The sequence below is a fragment of the Liolophura sinensis genome, chromosome 8, assembly GCF_032854445.1.
Source record: "Liolophura sinensis isolate JHLJ2023 chromosome 8, CUHK_Ljap_v2, whole genome shotgun sequence".
Classification (NCBI taxonomy): domain Eukaryota; kingdom Metazoa; phylum Mollusca; class Polyplacophora; order Chitonida; family Chitonidae; genus Liolophura; species Liolophura sinensis.
In genome coordinates this window covers 57,417,713-57,438,061 of record NC_088302.1, presented here as the reverse complement: position 1 = coordinate 57,438,061, position 20,349 = coordinate 57,417,713, and the positions used below count along the sequence as shown (strand labels likewise).

The following is a 20,349-nucleotide window of genomic DNA, read 5'->3' as shown; positions in this document are numbered from 1 at the left end:
TATTTCTAAAAAGTCGGATCATTTGGAACCAGTAGGCCTCCAAGTTTAAACAGTGGGCATAGCTTGTGTTAAAGACTACATGCAGAAACCAAGATATGTTTGCAGGTTGCATGATATTTGATTTTAGAGTTAATATTTGAAACACAGTTTATTTGATTTACACCCGTTTAATTGTCCTGGTTGTTTCTCTGGTCTGATTTCAAAAAAAAAAAAGTAAGCAAAAGACAAAGAGTAGATTCTGATGACAGCATTACAATGATTTCAGCCTACATGTCAAATTTATATGTGGATGGAATTTTAAATTGGAAATCAGTTTCAGACTGAAAACCAATCAGAGTTGATGAAAGTTAGTTGAGATAGGTACATGTAAGTGTTCATTGTATTATAGTAGGTTTAGTCTCCTATTTTACTTATTTATTTATTTATTTAATTTATTTGATTGGGGTTTTATGCCATATTCAAAAATATTTCACTAACGCAACGAAAATATACCAGCAATATATTGGGAGGAAACCGGGCAGTCTCCTTCCATCATGAGCTGTTTGTCTGCCACTAAGATAAATAAACTAAACTTATGAGGCCAGCACTGTGTAGCTTTGATACATTTCCTGTTTTCAGCGGAAAATTAAGAGCCTCAAATATTATGTAAAGTTTAGGGTTGAGGAAGTAAATGTTGTTTGAGCTGCTCACAAGATTTTATATGTATGTTTCAGGTCCATGCTATCCATGTACCAACACTGTGGACATATCATGTTTCTGTAAGGCCACCTGCATGACAGTGCCCTGTGGCAGGGAAAAAAACACCAAACCACCTCGCTGTAACCGACCCTGTCAGTAAGTCATACTGTCATCACTCTTGTCTTGTGCCTGTGTCATTTGGCACAGCGTTGTCACATGTCACCTCACTGTAACAGACTTTGTCAGTAAGTGACACTGACACTGTTGTTCCTCCTGTCTTATGCCTGTGTGATTTGGCACAGCATTGTCACATGTCACCTCACTGTAACAGACTTTCTCAGTAAGTGACACTGACACTGTTGTTCCTCCTGTCTTATGCCTGTGTGATTTGGCACAGCGTTGTCACATGTCACCTCACTGTAACAGACTTTGTCAGTAAGTGACACTGACACTATTACTGCTCCTGGCTTGTCCCTGTGTCATTTGGCACAACATTGTCTCATTGTGCTGACCATTTGTGTAGGTACAAGTAGTGCCAGGTGGACTCTGATCGGGATAGGTGTGTTTGTCTGGCATCTGCTATTGTTCCATGACTGACTCTAAACCTTGTCTCTTTTTCACTGGTTCTGCTTTTGTTCCATGCCTGATACTGATCCTGACCCCTTTGTTTTTGTGGCTGCTTTGGTTTGGTTATGATTCTGACAACTGTGATTTTCTTGACTCGTATTATTCTATGGCAGACTTTGATCCTGACTCCTGTGTTTCTCTTGACTGCCTTGGTTTGGTTGCGATTATGACCACTGTGATTTTCTTGACCCGTATTGTTCTATGGCAGACTCTGATCCTGACTCCGGTGTTTCTGTGGATGCTTTGGTTTGGTTATGATTCTGACCACTGTGATTTTCTTGACTCGTATTGTTCTATGGCAGACTCTGATCCCGACTCCAGTGTTTCTCTTGACTGCCTTGGTTTGGTTGTGATTATGACCACTGTGATTTTCTTGACTCGTATTGTTCTATGGAAGACTCTGATTCGGACTCCTGTGTTTCTCTCAACTGCCTTGGTTTGGTTGTGATTATGACCTCTGTGATTTTCTGGACCCGTATTGTTCTATGGCAGACTCTGATCCTGACTCCGGTGCTTCTGTGGCTGCTTTGGTTTGGTTGTGATTATGACCACTGCGATTTTCTTGACTTGTATTGTTCTATGGCAGACTCTGATCGTGACTCCTGTGTTCCTCTTGACTGCCTTGGTTTGGTTGTGATTATGACCACTGTGATTTTCTTGACCCGTATTGTTCTGTGGCAGACTCTGATCCTGACTCCGGTGTTTCTGTGGCTGCTTTGGTTTGGTTGCGATTCTGACAACTGTGATTTTCTTGACCCGTATTGTTCTGTGGCAGACTCTGAACCTGACTCCGGTGTTTCTGTGGCTGCTTTGGTTTGGGTATGATTCTGACAACTGTGATTTTCTTGACTCGTATTGTTCTATGGCGGACTCTGATCCTGACTCCTGTGTTTCTCTTGACTGCCTTGGTTTGGTTATGATTCTGACCACTGGGATTTTCTTGACCCATATTGTTCTATGGCAGACTCTGATCGTGACTCCTGTGTTTCTCTTGACTGCTTTGGTTTGGTTATGATTATGACAACTGTGATTTTCTTGACCCGTATTATTCTATGGCAGACTTTGATCCTGACTCCTGTGTTTCTCTTGACTGCCTTGGTTTGGTTGCGATTATGACCACTGATTTTCTGGACCCGTATTGTTCTATGGCAGACTTTGATCGTGACTCCGGTGTTTCTGTGGCTGCTTTGGTTTGGTTATGATTATGACAACTGTGATTTTCTTGACTCGTATTGTTCTATGGCAGACTCTGATTGTGACTCCTGTGTTTCTCTTGATTGCTTTGGTTTGGTTGTGATTATGACCACTGTGATTTTCTTGACCCCGTATTGTTCCATGGCAGACTCTGATCCTGACTCCTATGTTTTTCTGACTGCTAGTTTTCCATGACTGACTCTGGCTGATCCTGAGTCCTGTGTTTATTTGACTCTGCTATTGTTCTATCACTGACTTTCATCCTGATTCCTGTTTTTCTCTGACTCTGCTATTGCTCCAGGACTCCATGAAAACCTATTGACTTTTACCAACCAACCTAAGAGAACATCGCTGTATTTCAGTGACTCTGCTGTTCCATAACTGACTCTGATTCTGTGTTTCTGCTATTGTTCCACATCTTAACAACTGTGTTTCAGAACACCTCCTGACTGTCACCACCCAGCCCGGGAGAAGCATCGCTGTCACTTTGGGGATTGTCCACCATGTCGGTTTGTCTGTCAGAAGTCTCTAACGGGTTGTCCTCACACCTGCCCATCTGTCTGCCACACAGCTGTTAGGACCAAGGTTCAGGAGAAGGTCAGGCAATAACTGTGTGACAAGACTCACCTAAAGCGGGAACCTTGTTCAAGTTCAGGGCAGACATTCAGCCCGTTGGCCAATGAGGTCGCAGGTTCAAATCCAGCATGCACGGTTTCAGATGCAAATTTAAGTCAGGAGGTTTGTCAGGTAACTGACAATGGTCAGTGGTTTACTTCGGTGACTCTGGTTATTTCCACCGGAAACCTCACTGTCAATATAGATGTATACATGTAAGTGGAAAATTCTTGTGCAAGGAGTTGAACAGACCAGGGAAAATTTAATCTCATAGCTATATAATGTTAATGATGGATTCCAGACATTTGACTCTGAACTTTTTTGAAGATTATTTTCACGTATGGAAGAAATTCTTTGAAATTCACTTGTGTAATATTTACTTGTGTAATATTTACTTGTATTACTTGTGTAATATTTACCTGTATTACTTTATTATGTTTACTTGTTGAAATAAGCTACATGAACATGCACATGCATTCCAACGTTAAATACGGTGTTTGAAATGAAGTAAACAGATTAGCCAATTATTATGACAGAATATGAACATTTTTCTTCGAATCAGAGAAAAAAACAACTGTAGGTAGCTTCCAACATTATGAATTTTCAGTGACACTTTATTTTTATTTTCTTTCAAGAGTAAGACAGCATAGGAGACCTTATGAAGGTTTGCCAGCAATGTCTATATGTGAACTGAAGCAGTCTGTCATACACTGTATCCCTGTAGTGCTGTATGTCATCTTCCTCAGCACTGTGCTTTCTGAACTGCTCATTTTCACTTCTTAGAATTGTTACACAGCTACATGTAAGTACATGCAATAACCCACTTCATCAAACAGATCAACACTTTATTTTCGCGAATTATTGCTAAAGGTGGGGTTTGGGGTGTTTTCAATTTCTCTGTACAGGTAGCTCGTGCTGGCCCGTGGGTGCCCCAGCCACAGGTGAGGGTGGAGACACTCAAAAGCCTTGCCCTCCCTGTGCTGTACCAGTCTCTGTCAGTTGTCGAGGCAAACATGAGGTGAGTTGTCTCCCCTTCTTTAGCAGGATTTTCGACTGCATTGGGACATTTCATAGGTGAATTGTGTAAGAACAATGTTCAGTACTTTGGATGTGTTTGAATGGGTACCAGGGAGAGCATGTTGCCATATTCAAAGTCATTGTTAAAGCAAAAAAAAACATGATTCGTTAATTATATTTTCATCTTAAATATAACAGAGGAATGTATGATTTTAACCAGGTGGGCAAATTCCCATGTGCTGAGGCTCGTCCCTACTCTTGTCATCGTCCTTGTGGACGACAACTGGCCTGTGGGAACCACACCTGTAGTCTACCTTGTCACGAGGTTCAGGGAGACCCAGACCCAGATCAGGTAAGTTAGGAGTAACCACACCTGTAGTTTACCTCGTCCCAAGGTTGAGGGAGACCCAGACCCAGATCAGGTAAGTTAGGAGTAACCACACCTGTAGTTTACCGTGTCCCAAGGTTGAGGGAGACCCAGACCCAGATCAGGTAAGTTAGGAGTAACCACACCTGTAGTTTACCTTGTCCCAAGGTTGAGGGAGACCCAGACGCAGATCAGGTAAGTTAGGAGTAACCACACCTGTAGTTTACCTTGTCCCAGGGTTGAGGGAGACCCACACCCAGCTTAGGTAAGTAAGGAGTAATCACACCTGTAGTTTACCTTGTCCCAGGGTTGAGGGAGACCCAGACCCAGATCAGGTAAGTTAGGAGTAGCCACACCTGTGGTTTACCTTGTCCCTAGGTTGAAGGAGACCCAGACCCAGCTTAGGTAAGTAAGGAGTAATCACACCTGTAGTCTACCTTGTTCCAAGGTTGAGGGAGACCCAGACCCAGTTTAGGTAAGTAAGGAGTAATCACACCTGTAGTTTACCTTGTCCAAGGTTGAGGGAGACCCAGACCCAGATCAGGTAAGTAAGGAGTAATCACACCTGTAGTCTACCTTGACCCAAGGTTGAGGGAGACCCAGACCCAGCTTAGGTAAGTAAGGAGTAATCACACCTGTAGTCTACCTTGTCCCAAGGTTCAGGCTTATGATTTCTTGAGATCTACTGCCTTCCATGCCCAGTAAAGATGAAGTTGGAGCAGTTACAGCTGTAGTTTGTTTAACAGCTAGATGTTACAGTGTAAACCATTGTGTAGTTTACCATCACATGGAGTTCATTGAGACACATTCTCTATTCATGTAGACTTACGTCATCTAGTCCATGCTTGACTACAGGAGTGACAGTTTTGGTGTTTTGACTATAGGACTGACAGCTCTCTGGGTGTTGTGATTACAGGACCGACAGCTCTGAGTGTTGTGACTACAGGAGTGACAGTTCTGGGTGTTTTGACTATAGGACTGACAGCTCTGAGTGTTGTGACCACAGGAGTGACAGCTCTGGGTGTTTTGACTATAGGACTGACCAACTCTGAGTGTTGTGACCACATGAGTGGACAGTTCTTGGTGTTTTGACTATAGGACCGACAGCTCTGAGTGTTGTGACCACATGAGTGACAGTTCTGGGTGTTTTGACTATAGGACTAACAGCTCTGATTGTTGTGACCACAGGAGTGACAGTTCTGGGTGTTTTCACCATAGGACTAACAGCTGTGAGTGTTGTGACCACAGGGAGTGACAGTTCTGGGTGTTGTGATTACAGGACTGACAGCTGTGAGTGTTGTGACCACATGAGTGACAGTTTCTGGGTGTTTTGACTATAGGACTAACAGCTCTGAGCAGTAACAGCTGTAGTTTGTTTAACAGCTAGGTGATGTTACAGTGTAAACCATTGTGTAGTTTACCATCACATGGAGTTCATTGAGACACATTCTCTATTCATTTAGACTTATGTCATCAGTCCATGCTTGACTACAGGAGTGACAGTTTTGGGTGTTTTGACTATAGGACTGACAGCTCTCTGGGTGTTGTGATACAGGACCGACAGCTCTGAGTGTTGTGACTACAGGAGTGACAGTTCTGGGTGTTTTGACTATAGGACTGACAGCTCTCTGGGTGTTGTGATTACAGGACTGACAGCTCTGAGTGGTTGTGACTACAGGAGTGACAGTTCTGGGTGTTTTGACTATAGGACTGACAGCTCTGAGTGTTGTGACCACAGGAGTGACAGCTCTGGGTGTTTTGACTATAGGACTGACAGCTCTGAGTGTTGTGACCACAGGAGTGACAGTTCCTGGGTGTTTTCACTATAGGTATGACAGCTCTGAGTGTTGGACCACAGGAGTGACAGCTCTGGGTGTTTTGATGATAGGACTAACAGCTCTGAGTGTTGTGACCACAGGAGTGACAGTTCTGGGTGTTTTGACTATAGGACTGACAGCTCTGAGTGTTGTGACCACAGGAGTGACAGTTCTGGGTGTTTTGACTATAGGACTGAGAGTTCTGAGTGTTGTGACCACAGCAGTGACAGTTCTGGGTGTTTGGACCACAGGAGTGACAGTTCTGGGTGTTTTGACTATAGGACTGACAGCTCTGAGTGTTGTGACCACAGGAGTGACAGTTCTGGGTGTTTTGACCATAGGACTGACAGCTCTGAGTGTTGTGACCACAGGAGGTACAGTTCTGGGTGTTTTGACTATGGGAGTGATAATTCTGGGTGTTGTTACTACAAGGACTGAGAGTTCTTGGTGTTTTGACTATAGGACTAACAGCTCTGAGTGTTGTGACCACAGCAGTGGACAGTTCTGGGTGTTTTGACTATAGGACTGACAGCTCATGAGTGTTGGTGACCACATAAGTGACAGTTCTGGGTGTTTTGACTATAGGACTAACAGCTCTGAGTGTTGTGACTACAGGAGTGAAAGCTCTGGGTGTTTTGACTATGGAGTGACAATTCTGGGTGTTGTTACTACAGGACTGAGAGTTCTTGGTGTTTTGACTATAGGACTCACAGCTGTGAGTGTTGTGACCACACCAGTGACAGTTCTGGGGTGTTTTGACCATAGGACTGACAACTCTGAGTGTTGTGACCACAGGAGTGACAGTTCTGGGTGTTTTGACTATAGGACTAACAGCTCTGAGTGTTGTGACTACAGGAGTGACAGCTCTGGGTGTTTTGACTATAGGAACTAACAGCTCTGAGTGTTGTGACCATAGAGTGACAGTTCTGGGTGTTTTGACCATAGGAACCAACATCTCTGAGTGTTTGTGACTACAGGAGTGACAGCTCTGGGTGTTTTGACTATAGGACTGACAGCTCTGAGTGTTTTGACTATAGGACCAACAGCTCTGAGTGTTGTGACTACAGGAGTGACAGCTCTGGTGTTTTGACTATAGGACTGACAGCTCTGGGTGTTTTGACTATAGGACTGACAGCTCTGGGTGTTTTGACTATAGGACTAAAACTCTGACTGTTGTGACCACAGGAGTGACAGTTTCTGGGTGTTTTGGCCATAGGACTAACAGCTCTGAGTGTTTTGACTACAGGAGTGACAGTTCTGGGTGTTGTGACTATGGGAGTGACAATTCTGGGTGTTGTTACTACAGGACTGAGAGTTCTGGGTGTTTTGACTATAGGACTGACAGCTCTGAGTGTTGTGACCACAGAGTGACAGCTCTGGGTGTTTTGACTATAGGACTGACAGCTCTGGGTGTTGTGACTACATGAGTGACAGTTCTGGGTGTTTTGACCATAGGACTGACAGCTCTGAGTGTGTGACCACAGGAGTGACAGTTCTGGGTGTTTTGTCCTTAGGACTAACAGCTCTGACTGTTGTGACTACAGGAGTGACAGTTCTGGGTGATTTGACTATAGACTGACAACTCTGAGTGTTGTAACCACAGGAGTGACAGCTCTGGGTGTTTTGACTATAGGAGTGACAGTTCTTGGTGTTTTGACTATAGGACTGACAGCTGTGAGTGTTGTGACTACAGCAGTGACAGTTTTGGGTGTTTTGACTATAGGACTGACAGCTCTGAGTGTTGTGACCACATGAGTGACAGTTCTGGGTGTTGTGACTACAGGAGTGACAATTTCTGGGTGTTTTGACTACATGAGTGACAGTTCTTGGTGTTTTGACTATAGGACTGACAGCTGTGAGTGTTGTGACTACAGGAGTGACAGTTTGGGTGTTTTGATTATAGGACTAACAGCTCTGAGTGTTGTGACCACAGGAGTGACAGTTCTGGGTGTTTTGACTATAGGACTGACAACTCATGAGTATTGTGACCACAGGAGTGACAGTTTCTGGGTGTTGTGACTACAGGAGTGACAGGTCTGGGTGTTTTGACTACATGAGTGACAGTTCTTGGTGTTTTGACTATAGGACTGACAGCTCTGAGTGTTGTGACCACAGGAGTGACAGTTCTGGGTGTTTTGACTATAGGACTGACAGCTCTGAGTGTTGTGAGCACATGAGTGACAGTTCTGGGTGTTGTGACTACAGAGTGACAGTTCTGGGTGTTTTGACTACATGAGTGACAGTTCTTGTGTTTTGACTATAGGACTGACAGGTGTGAGTGTTGTGACTACAGGAGTGACAGTTTTGGGTGTGTTTTGACTATAGGACTAACAGCTCTGAGTGTTTGTGACCACAGGAGTGACAGTTCTGGTGTTTTGACTATAGGACTGACAACTCTGAGTGTTGTGACCACAGGAGTGACAGTTCTGGGTGTTTTGATTACAGGAGTGACAGGTCTGGGTGTTTTGACTACATGAGTGACAGTTCTTGTGTTTTGACTATAGGACTGACAGCTCTGAGTGTTGTGACCACAGGAGTGACAGTTCTGGGTGTTTTGACTATAGGACTGACAGCTCTGAGTGTTGTGACCACAGGAGTGACAGTTCTGGGTGTTGTTGTCTACAGGAGTGACAGTTCTGGGTGTTTTGACTACATGAGTGACAGTTCTTGGTGTTTTGACTATAGGACTGACAGCTGTGAGTGTTGTGACTACAGGACTGACAGTTTTGGGTGTTTTGACTATAGGACTAACAGCTCTGAGTGTTGTGACCACAGGAGTGACAGTTCTGGGTGTTTTGACTATAGACTGACAAACTCTGAGTGTTGTGACCACATGAGTGACAGTTCTGGGTAGTTGTGACTACATGAGTGACAGTTCTGGGTGTTTTGACTATAGGACTGACAGCTGTGAGTGTTGTGACTACAGGAGTGACATCTCTGGGTGTTTTGACTATAGGACTAACAGCTCTGAGTGTTGTGACCACAGGAGTGGACAGTTTCTGGGTGTTTTGACCATAGGACTGACAGCTCTGAGTGTTGTGACCACAGGAGTGACAGTTCTGGGTGTTGTGACTAACAGGAGTGACAGTTCTGGGTGTTGTGACTACATGAGTGACAGTTCTGGGTGTTTTGACTACAGGACTGACAGCTCTGAGTGTTTGTGACCACAGAGTGACAGTTCTGGTGTTGTGACCACAGGAGTGACAGTTCTGGGTGTTGTGACTACATGAGTGACAGTTCTGGGTGTTTTGACTACAGGACTGCCATCTGGGTGCTGTGACTAAAGGAGAGACCGTTCTGCGTGTTGTGACTATGTGAGTGACCACTCTCGGTGCTGTTTTTTTCAGGCAGGTAGTAACTGCGAGGTATGTGAGAACCAGTGTGTAGCCCCACGCCCCGAGGGGTGCCAGCACAGCTGCCTGCTTCCCTGCCACCCAGGGCCCTGCTCGCCCTGCAAACAGATGATACGTAAGAAATGTCACTGTAAGGCATTCGTCCAGCATGTGGAGTGTAGCAGGTGGAACAGCAGCAACTCTGAAGGGAGAGCACAGCTGCAGAGCTGTGGAGGAGAGTGTCCTCGCTTGGTGAGTCAACATACATCTGTAGATAAGACACACACACACAAAAAGAAATAATTATTTCACCACAAGCTGTCTTTATGGATATTATTAAAAGCATATTGGAAAATAAGTACCTCAAAGAAAAAAATTGTCACATAAATGCAATGCATGAATGTTGCGATGTTTCCTGTTTCTGTGTTCTCGCATTCTTGTAGGGATATATTGTATTCATCTATCAGGGCCATATACAAAAGTTCTGCCCCCAGCTTTAAAGGTGACATTGTGACTATGCATGAAGACATTTTATAAAATTTCAAAATAATCTATGCTTTGTAAATCTGTGATTGTGATGAAATTGTATGAAGATTTTTTAATTGGTAAATCAACATATTTATGTTCAATTTACTTGCTAGTTTAATGCGGCTTGAATTGAATAGTTTTGGCTTCCCAGCAGGCTTGTAGCCCTAACATTTTCTGAAACTAAAATGACCCTAGATATGGCCCTGTCTTATCAATAACATGCAGAAGGTATAAAACAGTGGAAGTGAAAACACACCCAGACAGTGTCAAATTGTCTCTGTACGTGTAGGTTTGTGATATGTTAGATTTCCTTCTAAACTGAATGAATCATTTAATAGTGCTGGTTTTCACATAGGGGTGAGCAGTATTTCAAGCACATCTTCACAAGAAGAAATTATAGATTTCACAGGGTTGGCTACCAGTCATTAACAACTGTTGTGGTGTTTTTGTTTCTTTTTTATCCTAAAAGTAACACTTTTATCATCTTAAACAATAGCTTTCTGCATTGCAGTATTGTCATTAGAGGGCTATTCTTTTTGAGGCAAAAAAGCATCCATCAATTGAAATCAGATATAGTATGGTGCTGATATTATAACAGATAACACTGTTTACCTCAGTCTTTAATCAGCTGTTGTGATATCGGTATTTGATCAGCAAAAACCATTTGTCAGGAAGCCTCTCAACAGATCAGTAAAATATAGCGATATTTAGATATGGGTACTTCTGACTGGTGGTGGTGGTGTTGTAGCTGAGCTGTAGTCACCAGTGTGGAGCTGTGTGTCACGATGGAGAGTGCGCTGACCCAAAACAGTGTCAGAGAAAGGTGAACATCCGCTGTCCATGTCGCCGCAAGAAGAAAGACTTCCAGTGTAAAACTGTGCAGGGCGGGCTAGCCTCTGTCAGCTGTGATGATATGTGTGAGAAGGAGAGGAAGAGAAAGAAAAAGGCACGTATATGTACTACATACAGAAGCTTTGTAAGAAAAGCACAGCCTAATTAATATTTATATATATCATTGAAAAAGCTGGCCTTGCTCTATTTATATTCAAATGTATATTGCAATTATGAAAATCACTTGATCAAAGTAATGTTAATGCCATTTATCTGATGGAAGACACCCATATTTTAGGGTTTTTCTGTGCAAGGAGACTACAGTTTGTGCTGCCCATTTTATGTCAGCAGAAATTGATTTCATTGGTCAGTTCCATATATGGGCAAGTGATTGCTTGATGTAGATTTATACACTTGCTGTACATGTAGTCTGCTATACATGTAGTCAGGGGCCTCTGTGGCTCAGTTGGTTAGCATGCAGTCAGGGGCCTCCGTGGCTCAGTTGGTTAGCATGCAGTCAGGGGCCTCCGTGGCTCAGTTGGTTAGCATGTAGTCAGGGGCCTCCATGGCTCAGTTGGTTAGCATGCTAGCGCAACGTAATGACCCAGGAGCCTCTCATCAATGCGGTTGCTCTGAGTTCAAGTCCAGCTCATGCTGGCTTCCTCTCCAACCGTACGTAGGAAGGTTTGCCAGCAACCTGTGGATGGCTGTGGGATTCCCCTGCGCGCTGCCCGGTTTCCACGTATTATAACGCTGGCTGTTGTCGAATAAATGAAATATTCTTGAGTAGGGCGTAAAATACCCATCAAATAAATAAACAAATAAATAAATACATGTAGTCTGCAGGACTCATCTTATTAATAAGAACTAAAGTATATTTCTTGCTGTGGATAAAATAGTGTGGTCGGAAAAAAAATCATTAAAATTACATACTTGTTTAATTCTAACATAAAGGAAAGCTGCTTTCTACTGAAGGTCATAGCCAAGTAATATAAGGATGCACATTTCCTCACAATTCATTGCAGTGCTTAAAGTATGCTATGGGTGGCATTGGCTGCAAAAGATGCGCAAATGTCGTAGCCTACACGCTGACCAGGCAAATGTCTCAGCCTACACACTGACCAGGCAAATGTCTCAGCCTACACACTGACCAGGCAAATGTCTCAGCCTACACACTGACCAGGCATACGGCTGAGCTTACACACTGACCAGGCTTATATCTCAGCCTACACATTGACCAGGCAAATGTCTCAGCCTACACACTGACAAGGCAAATGTCGGTCTACACACTGACCAGGCTTATGTCCCAGCCTAGACACTGACCAAGCAAATGTCTCAGCCTACACACTAACCAGGCAAATGTCTCAGTCTACACACAGACCAGGCGCATGTCTCAGTCTACACGCTGACTAGGCAAATGTCTCAGCCTAGACACTGACCAGGCACATGTCTCAGCCTACACACTGACTATGCACATGTCTCAGCCTACACACTAACCAGGCACATGTCTCAGCCTACACACAGACCAGGCAAATGTCTCAGCCTACACACTGACCAGGCAAATGTCAGCCTACACACTGACCAGGCGAATGTCTCACCTTACAAACTGACCAGGCAAATGTCTCAGCCTACACACAGACCAGGCGAATGTCTCAGCCTACACACTGACAAGGTAAATGTCGGTCTACACACTGACCAGGCAAATGTCTCAGCCTACACACTAACCAGGCAAATGTCTCAGCCAACACACTGACCAGGCAAATGTCTCAGCCTTCACACTGACCAGGTAAATGTCTCAACCTACACACTGACCAGGCAAATGTCTCAGCCTACACACAGACCAGGCATATGTCTCAGCCTTCACACTGACCAGGTAAATGTCTCAGCCTACACACTGACCAGGCAAATGTCTCAGCCTACACACAGACCAGGCAAATGTCTCAGCTTACACACTGACCAGGCGCATGTCTCAGCCTACACACTGACCAGGCATAAGGCTCAGCCTAGACACTGACCAGGGAAATGTCTCAGCCTGCACACAGACCAGGCAACTGTCTACGCACTGGCTATGCACTGACCAGGCAAATGTCTCAGCCTACACACAGACCAGGTAAATATCTCAGCCTACACACAGATCAGGCAAATATCTCAGCCTACACACAGACCAGGCATATGGGTCAGCTTACGCACTGACCAGGCAAATGTCTCAGCCTACACACAGACCAAGCAAATGTCTCAGCCCTCACACTGACCAGGCAAATGTCTCAGCCAACACACTGACCAGGCATATGGCTCAGCCTAGACGCTGACCAGGCAAATGTCCAGCCTGCACACAGACCAGGCAACTGTCTACGCACTGGCTATGCACTGACCAGGCAAATGTCTCAGCCTACACACTGACCAGGCAAATGTCTCAGCCTACACACAGACCACGCAAATGTCTCAGCCTACACACTGACCAGGCCAATGTCTCAGCTTACGCACTGACCAGGCAAATGTCTCAGCCCTCACACTGACCAGGCAAATGTCTCAGCTAACACACTGACCAGGCCAATGTCCAGATATAGCAAGGGTTCACCTAAAGAGCACAAAATCTGTGGTATTGCCAAGGGATACAGTGCTTTCTAGGTCATCCAAAGTTTTGGGCCAATCACAGGGAAGACCAGTGAAGTCTGGTACCTCAAAGCTCAGCATTTTACTTACCTCTTCACAGGATAGTACATGGAGTTTTGATTTGTATATCAAAGACCTGACAGTGTCAATCTTCCTATTTTTGTATTTTGGTTTAGAGGTCAATATATGAATGTATCACATGACTGAATCTCTGAATGCCTTGCTGAGTAATCTCAGTTGTGCACCTCTGTGCCACATGATCACCAATCCTGTTCAGGGATTGGAGCTTCTTGATGTCTCCATAGGCAAGTAACTGTGAGTTAATGCTGGAGCTCAATTAGCATTGACAGGCTGGATTGTACCTGAGTGTGTTTGATGCTGGAGCTCAGTTAGCATTGACAGGCTGGGTTGTACCTGAGTGTTCCAGATACTGGAGCTCTGTCAGTATTAACAGGCTGGGTTATACCTGAGTGTGCCAGATGCTGTAGCTCAGTTAGCATTGACAGGCTGAATTGTACCTGAGTGTGTTTGATGCTGGAGCTCAGTTAGCATAGACAGGCTTAATTGTACCTGAGTGTTCCAGATGCTGTAGCTCAGTTAGCATTGACAGGCTGGATTGTACCTGAGAGTTCCAGATGCTGGAGCTCAGTTAGCATTGACAGGCTGGATTGTACCTGAGTGTTCTAGATGCTGGAGCTCAGTCAGCATTAACAGGCTGGATTGTACCTGAGTGTTCCAGATGCTGGAGCTCAGTGAGCATTGACAGGCTGAATTGTACCTGAGTGTGTTTGATGCTGGAGCTCAGTTAGCATTGACAGGCTGGATTGTACCTGAGTGTGCCAGATGCTGTAGCTCAGTTAGCATTGACAGGCTGGATTGTACTGGAGCTCAGTTAGCATTGACAGGCTGGATTGTACCTGAGTGTTCTAGATGCTGGAGCTCAGTCAGCATTAACAGGCTGGATTGTACCTGAGTGTTCCAGATGCTGGAGCTCAGTGAGCATTGACAGGCTGAATTGTACCTGAGTGTGTTTGATGCTGGAGCTCAGTTAGCATTGACAGGCTGGATTGTACCTGAGTGTGCCAGATGCTGTAGCTCAGTTAGCATTGACAGGCTGGATTGTACCTGAGTGTGTTTGATGCTGTAGCTCAGTCAGCATTGACAGGCTGGATTGTACCTGAGTGTTCTAGATGCTGGAGCTCAGTCAGCATTAACAGTCTGGATTGTACCTGAGTGTTCCAGATGCTGGAGCTCAGTGAGCATTGACAGGCTGAATTGTACCTGAGTGTGTTTGATGCTGGAGCTCAATTAGCATTGACAGGCTGAATTGTACTTGAGTGTTCTAGATGCTGGAGCTCAGTTAGCATTGACAGGCTGGATTGTACCTGAGTGTTCCAGATGCTGGAGCTCAGTTAGCATTGACAGGCTGGATTGTACCTGAGTGTTCTAGATGCTGGAGCTCAGTCAGCATTAACAGGCTGGATTGTACCTGAGTGTTCTGGATGCTGGAGCTCAGTGAGCATTGACAGGCTGGATTGTACCTGAGTGTGTTTGATGCTGGAGCTCAGTCAGCATTGACAGGATGGATTGTACCTGAGTGTGCCAGATGCTGTAGCTCAGTCAGCATTAACAGGCTGGATTGTACCTGAGTGTGTTTGATGCTGGAGCTCAGTTAGCATTAACAGGCTGAATTGTACCTGAGTGTGTTTGATGCTGGAACTCAGTCAGCATTAACAGGCTGAATTGTACCTGAGTGTGTTTGATGCTGGAACAGTCAGCATTCACAGTCTGGATTTTAACTGAGTGTGTTTGACGCTGAAGCTCAGTCAGCATTAACAGTCTGGATTGTACCTGAGTGTGTTTGATGCTGGAACTTGGTCAGCATTAACAGGCTGAATTGTACCTGAGTGTGTTTGATTTTGGGGCTCAGCCAGCATTAACAGGCTGAATTGTACCTGAGTGTGTTTGATGCTGGAACTCAGTCAGCATTAACAGGCAGGATTTTAACTGAGTGTGTTTGATGCTGTAGCTCAGTCAGCATGAACAGGCTGGATTGTACCTGAGTGTGTTTGATGCTGGAACTCAGTCAGCATTAACAGGCAGGATTGTACCTGAGTGTGTTTGATTTTGAGGCTCAGCCAGCATGAACAGGCAGGATTGTATCTGAGTGTGTTTGACGCTGAAGCTCAGTCAGCATTAACAGGCTGGATTGTACCTGAGTGTGTTTGACGCTGAAGCTCAGTCAGCATGAACAGGCCGGATTGTACCTGAGTGTGTTTGATTTTGGGACTCAGTCAGCATCAACAGGCTGAATTGTACCTGAGTGTGTTTGATTTTGGGGCTCAGCCAGCATTAACAGGCTGAGTTATACCTGAGTGTTCCAGATGCTGGAGCTCAGTCAGCATTAACAGGCTGAATTGTACCTGAGTGTGTTTGATTTTGGGGCTCAGCCAGCATTAACAGGCTGAGTTATACCTAAATGTGCCAGATGCTGTAGCTCAGTCAGCATTAACAGGCTGGATTGTACCTGAGTGTGTTTGATGCTGGAGCTCAGACAGCATTAACAGTCTGGATTGTGCCTGAGTGTGTTTGATTTTGGGGCTCAGCCAGCATTAACAGGCTGAGTTATACCTGAATGTGCCAGATGCTGTAGCTCAGTCAGCATTAACAGGCTGGATTGTACCGGAGTGTTCCAGATGCTGGAGCTCAGACAGCATTAACAGTCTGGATTGTACCTGAGGAGTGTGTTTGATGCTGGAGCTCAGCTAGCATTGACAGGCTGGGTTATACCTGAATGTGCCAGATGCTGTAGCTCAGTCAGCATTAACAGGCTGGATTGTACCGGAGTGTGTTTGATGCTGGAGCTCAGTTAGCATTAACAGTCTGGATTGTAACTGAGTGTGTTTGATGCTGGAACTCAGTCAGCATTAACAGGCTGAATTGTACATGAGTGTGTTTGATTTTGGGGCTCAGCCAGCATTAACAGGCTGAGTTATACGTGAGTGTTCCAGATGCTGTAGCTCAGTCAGCATTAACAGTCTGGATTGTACCTGAGTGTGTTTGATGCTGGAACTCAGTCAGCATTAACAGGCAGGATTGTACCTGAGTGTGTTTGATTTTGAGGCTCAGCCAGCATGAACAGGCAGGATTGTATCTGAGTGTGTTTGACGCTGAAGCTCAGTCAGCATTAACAGGCTGGATTGTACCTGAGTGTGTTTGACGCTGAAGCTCAGTCAGCATGAACAGGCCGGATTGTACCTGAGTGTGTTTGATTTTGGGGCTCAGTCAGCATCAACAGGCTGAATTGTACCTGAGTGTGTTTGATTTTGGGGCTCATCTAGCATTAACAGGCTGAGTTATACCTGAGTGTTCCAGATGCTGGAGCTCAGTCAGCATTAACAGGCTGAATTGTACCTGAGTGTGTTTGATTTTGGGGCTCAGCCAGCATTAACAGGCTGAGTTATACCTAAATGTGCCAGATGCTGTAGCTCAGTCAGCATTAACAGGCTGGATTGTACCTGAGTGTGTTTGATGCTGGAGCTCAGACAGCATTAGCAGTCTGGATTGTACCTGAGTGTGTTTGATTTTGGGGCTCAGCCAGCATTAACAGGCTGAGTTATACCTGAATGTGCCAGATGCTGTAGCTCAGTCAGCATTAACAGGCTGGATTTTACCTGAGTGTTCCAGATGCTGGAGCTCAGACAGCATTAACAGTCTGGATTGTACCTGAGGAGTGTGTTTGATGCTGGAGCTCAGCTAGCATTGACAGGCTGGGTTATACCTGAATGTGCCAGATGCTGTAGCTCAGTCAGCATTAACAGGCTGGATTGTACCTGAGTGTGTTTGATGCTGGAACTCAGTCAGCATTAACAGGCTGAATTGTACATGAGTGTGTTTGATTTTGGGGCTCAGCCAGCATTAACAGGCTGAGTTATACGTGAGTGTTCCAGATGCTGTAGCTCAGTCAGCATTAACAGTCTGGATTGTAACTGAGTGTGTTTGATGCTGGAGCTCAGTCAGCATGAACAGGCTGGATTGTACCTGAGTGTGTTTGATGCTGGAGCTCAGTTAGCATTGACAGGCTGGGTTATACCTGAATGTGCCAGATGCTGTAGCTCAGTCAGCATTAACAGGCTGGATTGTAACTGAGTGTGTTTGATGCTGGAACTCAGTCAGCATTAACAGGCTGGATTGTACCTGAGTGTGTTTGATTTTGGGGCTCAGCCAGCATTAACAGGCTGAGTTATACCTGAAAGTGCCAGATGCTGTAGCTCAGTCAGCATTAACAGGCAGGATTGTAACTGAGTGTGTTTGATTTTGGGGCTCAGCCAGCATTAACAGTCTGGATTGTACCTGAGTGTGTTTGATGCTGGAGCTCAGTTAGCATTGACAGGCTGGGTTATACCTGAATGTGCCAGGCGCTGTAGCTCAGTCAGCATTAACAGGCTGGATTGTACCTGAGTGTTCCAGATGCTGTAGCTCAGTCAGCATTAAAAGGCTGGATTGTACCTGAGTGTTCCAGATGCTGTAGCTCAGTCAGCATTAACAGGCTGGATTGTAACTGAGTGTGTCTCATTTTAATCACTCCTGTTGTGTTTTTGCTTTCAGGCTGAGGAAGAGGCTGAGAAGCTTCGCAAAGAAGAGGAGCTGAGAAAACAACAGGCTGAGCTAGAGGAATTTGAACGCAAGGTGAAGGGCAAGAAAAGGAGGGCCAAGAAACCACAAGAACAGGTGGTGGAGAAAACTTTCTGGCAGAAAAATAGGTTGGTTATAGGTGCAGTGGGCACCCTGGGTGTGATCATTGGACTGGCTGTTGTCTGGCTACATCTTGAACCTTAGGCATGATTACCCTCATAACAAGGTGATGATAGGTGCAGTGGGCACCCTGAGTGTGATCATTGGACTGGCTGTTGTCTGGTTACATCTTGAACCTTAGGCATGATTACCTTCATAACAAGGTGATGATAGGCGCAGTGGGCACCCTGGCTGTGATCATTGGACTTGCGGTCGTCTGGCTACATCTTGATCCTTAGGCATGATTACCCTCATAAAAAGGTGATGATAGATGCAGTGGGCAACCTGACCATTATCATTGGACTGGCTGTCACCTATCTGTCTACTGCTGGAACCACAGATATGATTACCCCCAAAATAAGGTGGTTATAGGTGCTGTGTGCACTCTGGGTGTGATCATTGGACAGGTTTTCAGTTCTTTTCAATACATTCTGTTGACATGATTGGGGTGAATAATTTGACAGACCTTAATTACCTTATGAGAGAATATTTTATGATTTGTAATAAGTTCTTATATACTACTTCAAACATTTAAAAAGGTGAAGGAAAAACATTCCATACTACCTGTGGTATTATTCAACATTGTAATCAAAATGTTAGGGAGTTTTGTATTTAAATGTTGATAGTTAATGTTATGCAATGCATGCTTAATGTTTACTCTGGTATTAAAATAAATTGACAAAATTTAACTGTTAATCATGTTAGCTAGCTGTCCGTCAGTGTTTGCGCAGGTACCATGCTGTTTTGGATGTTGTTGTTTTTTTAGATATGTGCAAATATTGTATATATGTGCAAAGGTGCTGTATAATATTTGCAATTATTGAAGATGTTTGCCGTAATTCTTAGTCTGTTGACAAATGGTTTACATGTAAACTCAGAGAGACAAGTGTAAGGGTGGTATCAACAGTCAGTTGTTTCACCTGGTACATTTTGTGGTACACTTTTAACTCTCTGAACCCTACAATGAATAAGGTTATACAAAGGAAAAGATTTTACATAAATATACCTAAAGAGCAATGCTCAGTGTGTCAAACTAGACTTCTTAACTTTTGAATTATTTCTTTGAAAACATTAAAAAGCATATGTAATTTTGATGTCCTGTTACCTTTTTCGATGTCACTGGCCACATTTCACTTTGCTTTTTTCACACAGAGAAAAGCTAAATCCTGTCCATTCCATCAGGGTCTATCAGAGTCTAATCATATCAGGGTCTATCAGGGTCTAATCATATCAGGGTCTATCAGGGTCTAATCATATCAGGGTTTAATCTTTCCAGGACTACATGTACATCTGTATCATTAGCTGTGGTTTCTCTGCCATCGCTTAATGATAAAGTTGCACATCTTTCTTCAAACACGCTGTCTTTATGTTGTGTTGTCCGAGATGTCAAGCGCAGTGACTGGTTATGTACAGCATGTGGAAGTATTAGACAATACATTTTAAATATAAAAACCAGGTAACCAAAAAAATCGTCAAGACTGGTAGAATGTGTTCATCAGTTTATGATGAAACAAGGATTCCAGGAAGAACAGTTCTAGTCAAACCAGACAGATGATATAGCCTAACATTTACTGGTCGTGCCCTACCACTGACAGTACAGATAATTCATGCAGAAAGTATGAACACAAATTTCAGCACTGGATTAGAAACCGCTTCAGTGCATTATGAAAGTCAAATGCAGAGTAGGTCCTAAAACGTGAAGGGCCAGTTACAAAGTCAAAAAGAGCTTAAACTGGGTACATGTAACAAAAGCATTTTAACAGCATCCTTACACTTCAGTTATATTTGAAGACACCAGCATATAAATTTCAGAAGTTTTATATTCTTGTATGATAATGAGCCACTTGGCGCACTGTTTTGTGAAAATTTGGTGCACTGCTTTGTGAACATTGTTGAGTAATGGTAAAGATTTATTCATTGTGTGTATAAAACATCA

The 20,349-nt window shown here is 44.3% G+C and overlaps 1 protein-coding gene across 1 annotated transcript in view; it reads left to right on the top strand.

The window, feature by feature from the left end:
* LOC135472659 (NF-X1-type zinc finger protein NFXL1-like) overlaps positions 1 to 20,349 on the top strand; it is a 48,455-nt gene extending 28,106 nt beyond the window's left edge. The window contains 8 exon segments of the mRNA XM_064752264.1: positions 714 to 834; positions 2,937 to 3,096; positions 4,020 to 4,065; positions 4,068 to 4,132; positions 4,352 to 4,483; positions 9,663 to 9,899; positions 10,924 to 11,121; positions 18,228 to 20,349. Of these exon segments, the coding sequence (XP_064608334.1) occupies positions 714 to 834; positions 2,937 to 3,096; positions 4,020 to 4,065; positions 4,068 to 4,132; positions 4,352 to 4,483; positions 9,663 to 9,899; positions 10,924 to 11,121; positions 18,228 to 18,458 (1,190 nt within the window). The 3' untranslated portion in view covers positions 18,459 to 20,349.